General features: G+C 32.7%; 1 protein-coding gene across 27 annotated transcripts; it reads left to right on the top strand.

The window, feature by feature from the left end:
• The first annotated feature begins 1,882 nt into the window (after positions 1 to 1,882).
• Positions 1,883 to 7,290, top strand: LOC112710587 (uncharacterized). 27 transcript variants are annotated; one of them, XR_003156920.3, is made up of 14 exons: positions 1,909 to 2,268; positions 2,454 to 2,701; positions 3,192 to 3,305; positions 3,424 to 3,501; positions 4,110 to 4,192; positions 4,281 to 4,395; positions 4,480 to 4,567; positions 5,372 to 5,548; positions 5,700 to 5,775; positions 5,878 to 5,928; positions 6,148 to 6,192; positions 6,289 to 6,332; positions 6,669 to 6,767; positions 6,860 to 7,290. XR_003156920.3 is itself a non-coding variant. In XM_072202662.1 (8 exons), exons 3-7 carry the CDS (start codon positions 3,225 to 3,227, stop codon positions 4,564 to 4,566), a joined length of 444 nt encoding a protein of 147 aa, XP_072058763.1. In that variant the 5' UTR covers positions 1,909 to 2,268; positions 2,454 to 2,701; positions 3,192 to 3,224; the 3' UTR covers position 4,567; positions 5,384 to 5,515. The 27 variants fall into 27 exon arrangements, 1 of the variants encoding a protein (XP_072058763.1); XR_011865477.1 differs by adding an exon at positions 4,813 to 4,878 and having other exon boundaries at positions 6,026 to 6,332; XR_011865488.1 differs by adding an exon at positions 4,813 to 4,878 and having other exon boundaries at positions 1,929 to 2,268; positions 3,243 to 3,305; positions 6,026 to 6,332.
• Positions 7,291 to 7,816: the final 526 nt, after the last annotated feature.

Genomic DNA, 7,816 nt, shown 5'->3' with positions numbered 1-7,816 from the left:
GGTAGACAATTTCGTTAGTGCCCTGTTCTTAGTGGGATATTTAGCACGACGTCACCAAACTTATTCTTTTTTCTTTAAGAAAAAAAAAAAAAGAAGTTAATGTAAAAATTTTGAAAGATCAAACAGACAATAATAATTAATAGTACTTAGTTAATTTATTTATTTAATACCAAAAATAGTGTTACCTACTATACCATTTAATCAAATTCTCCATTGATGAATATTTGCGGTTATTGATTTTGTTCATTTGTCATTAACTCAAGTACCCGATTCTGAATAGATGCAAGTTGTCCAAAGGCCTAAGCTGTAACAAGAGAAGGGAATGGTTTTGCATCCTACATTCCAAAAACATCATGCTAAGCATCTTACTTATTTGATCATTTTAGAGCAGCAAACCCAAAATTTGGATGATTTGGCTGTATCACTATTACATCTAGTTCACATCGTTAACTCCATTTATAATTATTAGAACTTAAAAATCTTATTATTATGACAAGTTTTTCTTGCGTATCATGTGAAATTATCACTTATTGTGATGTAATTATCAAAGCTTATGCCTTATTATTAAAAATTCAACTAAGACTTGATGAATATTTCATAAAAGAATAGAAGTTTTTCAATAATAATAAAATTTATGTTATGTTTTTTTATTACAATAACTTGAAGTTAAAATTTCTATTACTTGAGGAAGATATACATATCTACCTCTTTTATCACTAAATAAAATTGAATATAAAGCTATAAGTTTAGTAGAAATCATCTTCCTGATTTGATAAAATAACAAAATATAAAATAATATAAGTTAAATGAATCACCAAAATTCTGAAAATTAAATCGATCGGTAAAATTAGAAATTCAATGATTTAAAAGTTCAGTTCAATTAGAATTAAACTGGATATAATAATATAAAATATTTATGTTTAAAATATATATTTTAAAAATCAATTTTTTATGATTTATTATTTTAAATTAGTTAACTGTTAAAGAAATATATCGATTCGACTAACTAACTGATTTTTTTTAATCAATTTTTTGGTTTTTGACTAACTCGTTGTCAAAGAATTTTTACTTTAACTCAAATCGATTTAGGATTTTTTTATCAGAATCACGCAAATAATTTTCATTTATTATTATGGTTTAGTTTATATATGAACTTATAGTTTCATGTTAGTCTTCTTATATAACATACTATATGGAACCAAGAAATTGTCAGTCAAAAACTAAACAAAATTACATTAATTTATATTAATAATTAATTTTAAATTTTTTAAATTTAAAATTTAAAAATTTAAAATTGATTAATAAAAATTTTTCTCTTTTCTCTCATATTAACCTACCCACCTCCAATAATCACATACACAGACCTCTCTCTCTCACCGTCAGACCCTCTCCACCTCCCCACCGCGATCCACTCCTTTTCTATTATCGACATCTAACTCGTCGGATTCGTTACCATCGACAAGAACCGTTTCCCTTTCGTGAACCAGATGTGTTACCGGAGCCGCAAAAACTTATCTTCAGTGAAACATGGTTGTCCACTCCATGGCTATGTTCTCAAATTTGGGTTTAGTTCACACATATCTGTAGGAAATGCACTTAATCAAATGCACTCTATTTCATGGAGCACTTTGATCAGTGCCTACGGTCTTCATGGATGTGGTGACCAAGCATGGCAGCTTTTTCATGAAATGCAAGAGAGAGGAGTGAAGTCAGACGCAATTACCTTACTTGCCGTATTATCTGCTTGTAATCATGCCGGTCTTGTAACTGAGGCGCAACTGGTATTCAAACAAGCGAGTGCAGATTGTAAAATTCACTACAAAAATGGATATAAAATGGCATCAATATAATGGCGGTTATACAAAACCGCCGTTATTTTCATAAAGTGAGGCGGTTTATGCAGCTGCCATAATTTGTTTGTAGAAAGTGGTAGTCTTTTGGTGATTTAGGCGGTTTTAAACGCCATTATTTGCTCCTGCTTCACTGGTAAAAATGCTATTCTATTTCACTAATAAAGGCTATGCTATTCAATCGAACCTCCATCACAATGTGAGAATCAAGAAGAAACTCCATCGCAACATGAGATCTGCGTTCTCATCCACGATGCTCTCCTCTGGCCGCAATGCCGTTGTTGCTGCCTTCGAAGGAGTGCTCTTCTTTGATTAGGTTTTCTGGCTTCGATTTGAGGGTTCGTTGCGCCGCCGCTCATCTCCTCGTCACCACAAGCAACGCCATCATTGCTGTCCTCAGTAGAGCTCCTGCTATCTGGTTTTGTGCATCTTAGTTGATCTTAAATTTTCTTAATTCTAATTTGGATAAGCTTTTTCAGAGCCTTTATTTTCTTTTTCCCCTTCAATGGTGGTCCTGATTGGTTGAATCTGAGTTTTGTAAAGCTTTCGTCACAATAGCTCTCTAAGTATAATTCTCTTGGTTAATTTTCTTTTTCCTTCTAGGTATAATCTGATATCGCACATCGGAGGGAGAGGGAAAGGAGAACGAGAGTGAGTTCATCTCAAATCCTAGAGTTTGTCGCCGCCATCGTCACCACCATTCATCTCATTTTAGCCGCTTCCATCAACCTTCTGCGTTCGAGTGAAGGCGCCTCTATCGACGCATTTCCAAATCTGGTCACTACGCCATAGCTTATGAGATTGAGTGAATCACCTATTCCATTAATGTGTCTCCTCCGCCAGCGGCGCCAGTACGTTCTCACTTCTGCATTCTCTTCTTCTTCAATCCACTTAAGATTGCTCGTAGTGTGTTTCTGTTCAGTCTCAATTTCTATTTGTATTCTCTTTCTCTTCTTGTTCATTCTCAGTTGCTTATTTTCTAACTGTATTTCAGTTCAGTATTGTTATGCTTGCCATGTGGTTGATGAATTTCCTGAGAGAGATGGAAAAGATTGGAACTTATTTTCTGTTATAGATGATGATTCTTTGGTGCTTATTATTATAACTACTGCATGTCCATCATTGTGAAATTTTGAAATTTAAAACTAGCTTAGCTCCCAATGTGAATCCAGCAAGGACATGCTTTCTTTGTTTTCTTTATATAGAGTAATCGTGAAAAGAAAATTGTTCATTGTAAGGGGAACATATATTGAACTTATAAGAGGTTCCTCTGCTAATTGATTCAAGTGTTTGTGTCTTCAAAAATTGACTTATAAAAAAGGCTATTTTGGTATTTGTTAGTTCAAGCTAAGGACCAGCCTGTGTAATATTTTCATGTGGGAGAACTCTCAGAAGGGAAAAGTGTTTTCACTTGCAAATGAACTTCTTAATGGTGCTATTATATTTCTGGATGAGGTAATAAAGCTAGACATTTTTCTGAGGAGTTGCTATGTGCCTCTCATTCTTTTAATGGTTTCTTTTTTATGTACCTTTGCATATTGATTGAGACTTTGTCTTCTTTTTTGGGATACAGATTGATTCTTTTGCTGCTGCTCGGGATAATGAAATGCATGAAGCTACAAGGAAAATATTGTCAGTGTTGTTACGACAGGTTATTCTCATGTCCTGCTGCTTTATGTCTATTGAAATTGTGTGGTAGTGTGTTAGCCCTGTTACAAATAAGAAAGAGAAGAATATATAACCCTGTGTATATTTTGAGAAATTCTTGACAATATGCCAAGAAGAATCCTAGACGAATTGCAATTTACAAATACTCTTATAAGGGAATTGTAGATCCCCAATCTCTCCCAAAAGATCCCAACTGACTAGAGACACTTATCTCTACCCTATTCCTTCTATTTATACTAATTTCACATGAATGAATTGTAACTAATATGGTCCTAACATTGAGCTTTAACAAGTATTCAGCCTTTAAGTGCTTAGCCTTGATTGATCTATGTAAATAAATAGGCCAAAGAGAAAAAAAGTTTATTATTGTTTTGATTATAGGATTTAGTTTGTGATGAGATTATATCTGCAGTGGTTCCAAGTAAGCTGTTGACTTAATTTTCATTAGATAGTAAATGGCATGATAAGTAATAAGTGTGAATAGACCCTTGTTAAGCAATCTGTTCAACAACTAATTGAAACCATATGTCAAACTTGCTGAAAGTTTAAATTTTAATAGAATTTGACCGTTGTAAGGAATCAATTTTGCAGATAGATGGCTTTGAGCAGGATAACAAAGTTGTTGTGATAGCTGCTACCAATAGAAATGAAGACCTTGATCCTGCATTAATCAGGTGAGCTTCAATACAAGTTCCTCTGCAGCTTGCTATGTTTGCTTGGCCGATCAAATCTTATTCTAACTGCTATTTCTTTTCATGTTAGCCGGTTTGATACTATGATCCCTTTTGGCTTACCTGATCACCGTAATCGTCAGCAAATAGTTTTTAATCACCAAAATGTTCGACGGCATCTTCGGTCAAAGATTTGTCGCGAAATGGTTCCGTACTTTGATTTTTCTATTTCTGTTCTACCTTCTTCATGCCTTTCACTTATTGTAATTATGCTAATTGTGATTTTCAAGGGAAAAAAGCTACTCACAATGGAGAAGAAAGGGTCTCGGAGATGGATGAGCGGCGGTAGCAATAGGTGCACAATATGCAAAGATTAAGGTTTATATATATTATGCTATTTAATTCCTTCAAGAGTTAGAGTTAGAATTCCAATTCCAATTCTGTGGTTTGCATTGGTATCATATTTAAAACTGTCGATTCAACATAATCCACACCATACACTGCATATCCTGCTTTTGCAAGCTTTCTTCCTGTGCCTGCATTCATTCATTCATTTATTAACCTAATTTTCTTATATTTATGTAGTGTAATTATTATTTAAAATTATTAATTACTGTTCATAGTGATGCTACATTCCATGGCATAGCCATGACACATGAAGATCATCGCTTTTGGATTCCCATTCGCCGGTAACCATCTGCTTGCAAAAAGCTTCATTCCTCGAGAATTCAATACATATTATGTATAAAAGTATAAAAGTATTTTATTAATATTTTATCATCAATTTCTGAAACAAAACCTTCCACAATTTCATCATCAATTTCTTATCTCTTCATAAGGAAAAATATGCACCTTTTATAATATTTTTTATTAATATTTTATTTTTAATTTTATAATTTAAATTTTAATCAATTTATTTTCTTAAAATATTATGTATAAAAGTATTTTCATTGGTCAAAAATAAAAAAAGTTTTATTCTCGGCAAACAAATCACATAAGATACTATAATTAAGTCAAATATTCTTTTCTATTTGTATGTTAATTCACAATCAAATATCTAGATAAAATTTTGATATCATGACTTCAGATATATATAAATATGTTCTAGTTAGTCAATTATTATATGCACTACCATAAATATCTTTTAGTTAGTCAATTATTATATTCACAATCAAATACCAGGTATTGCTACAGAGATACATTGATGGCGAGAGTATGCATCAAGAGGACTATCGGGGTAAACATCATTTGGTTGCAACCAACGAAATGAAATTCTGCTTGGATGCTTCCCCAAAACAAAAGCTTATTTCTAAGTTCAAGAGAGGTACATTTACTCCTTGCAGATGGGATGCAAATCAGGTATGCTTTACTCCATATTTCACATACAAGATTTGCATGTGGCCCTTAAACTCTAGAAATAAGTATAGAAGCCTGCATTGGCCCAATTTGTATTTTGTTGATTGATATATATAGATTCTATTGAAATCTGATCTATCCAGTGTTCCAACAGATGTGGAAGCTAAATCCAAATGGGACCATGGTAAAAAATTACTCCGGTCTGTGTGTAATAGCAGAATCTGTCAAAGGTAAAACTGTAAAATTATAAACATTTCTCAATTGGATAACACTTTTATAAGTCTTTACGGTGCTTCTTTGTTATTCTTAATCCAAATTGGTCATTCATGCAGATGGTATTAGTCCTGGTGGGATTTACTTTTGGATTGCAAAAGGAAGAAGAGGTGAATAGCCAACCAACACTTTAGATGAATCTTAATAATCAATATATCATTCAAGCATTTATAGAGTCTTAATTCCTTATTTTATATACGTGTTTAGGTGAACTGTATGTTGCTTTCTTCAATTTAAGTGAACAAAAGACAGTGATAAGTACAAAGACATCGTCTCTGGCTGAAGTATCTTTTTTGATGAATTGAACCAATTGAGAACTTGATTTGCAGAAAGCAATGCAAGGATTTACTAGAAGATTGTGGGATTGATGAAGAGTGAGGGTCTCTTGGCCGGAATTGGTGTATCACATTATAATAAAGCTTCCAGTTTAGTGTTTCAATAAACTCTCTCACATTCTTTGATAATGACAGTGTTTGATGATGAAAACCAAGCGCAGGAGAATAGCTTCATTTATGTGAGTGCTATTTCTTCTTTTTCTAGCTTTGGTTTGTAAATTATAGCTTTTAATCTTTCAAATAACTTGAATTATAGCTTAGTTGACTCTATTAAAGGATTACTTGGAAGTTACTATCTATTAATTCTTACAAGAGGAAGAGGATCAAGAACAGGAGCTGTTATTATAACTTGTTCCAAGTACTACCACTACAAAAGAACAGGAACATGTTGCTTAAGAGATTGGACTTTCTAGAAATGAAGTTCAGCTAATACTTACTTTATTGGACTTATAGAATATGGTGGTTTTTGCCACACTGTTTGAATCACTGATACACATGCTCTTTTTACACTATAGGTTATAGCTGAGTATCTTCAAAAAGTTGATCCTAAATCAGATGGTGCAAAGTGGGACTGGGTTGCTATTTATGACGAGTGTGCAGCCGTTTTATATCAGGTGATAATATGATTATTTATATTGAAAGGTAACTTCTATATATACATTTCTTTAACTTCGGTTACTTATTTATTTATTTATTTTTAATGCAGATTCCAGGTTTATTGGTTATTATGATTCTAGATCATTATCTTTCTAAGAGGTTCATTGCTAATTTGATTGTACTTCTGATGTTTGGTTTTCTTGGCTACATGTGCATTTCAAAGAGACACAATTTAAGTTGTGACAAGTTTTTGCAAACGGAATAAATTGCCTGTTCTCATGCAAGAACAGATGATTGCACATTTGCATATGAAGTACAGAACTGATATAGAAGGGTAGTAGTAGCAAGAGTTTAAATGCATATTCATATTCCGTTTAAATACATTATTAGATATTAACATAGTTTAGGGAACTGGATGGTAGATTTGACTGATTAGTGTTTATTGCAATGCTTGTATTTTGGTAAATTTAGTAAGACAAGGTTTTGTATAGGAGTTATTATTTTTTATTTTCAATAATAAAAAATTATATATTATATTAATCTTTTGTTTATGGATTATGATTTTTTGCTATTGTGAAATTTTAATCACATTTATTTAACGTGATAAAAATGACGGTAAAAATTGTTTTTTTTAAACGATAAAAAATGTCACTGTCAGGGTAAAACGGCGGTTCAAAAATGTCATTTTAACCAATTAAAATGTTACTGTCAGGGTAAAAATGGCGGTTCAAAAATGCCATTTTAACAACCAAAACGTTATTCTGTCAGGGTAATAATAGTGGTTCAAACCGCCGTTTTAACCTATAAAAAAACCGCCGTTTTAACCTTGGAAATAACGGCGGTTTAAACCGCCGTTTTAACCAACTAAAACGCCACTCTGTCAGGTTAATAATAGCGGTTCAAACCGCCGTTTTAACCTATTTAAAAACTGCCATTTTAACCCTGGAAATAACGGCGGTTTGAACCGCCGTTTTAACCTATTTAAAAACCGCCGTTTTAACCCAGGAAATTGTGGCAGTTTTCAGAAAACCGCCGTAATAACCAGAATGGTGACCAGAATTACGTC

Source organism: Arachis hypogaea, chromosome 9 (genome assembly GCF_003086295.3).
Source record: "Arachis hypogaea cultivar Tifrunner chromosome 9, arahy.Tifrunner.gnm2.J5K5, whole genome shotgun sequence".
NCBI classification, from domain to species: domain Eukaryota; kingdom Viridiplantae; phylum Streptophyta; class Magnoliopsida; order Fabales; family Fabaceae; genus Arachis; species Arachis hypogaea.
Note: the sequence above shows the minus strand (reverse complement) of the source record. Positions and strands in the feature narration are given on the sequence as shown.

What these genes read in the sequence shown, in the direction of transcription:
- LOC112710587 (XM_072202662.1), top strand. Translation starts at nt 3,225, where the DNA reads ATGTGGGAGAACTCTCAGAAGGGAAAAGTGTTTTCACTTGCAAATGAA. An exon ending in CTATTATATTTCTGGATGAG is followed by an intron (nt 3,306 to 3,423) that starts GTAATAAAGCTA and finishes TTTGGGATACAG; the next exon opens with ATTGATTCTTTTGCTGCTGC. An exon ending in CAAAGATTTGTCGCGAAATG is followed by an intron (nt 4,396 to 4,479) that starts GTTCCGTACTTT and finishes GTGATTTTCAAG; the next exon opens with GGAAAAAAGCTACTCACAAT.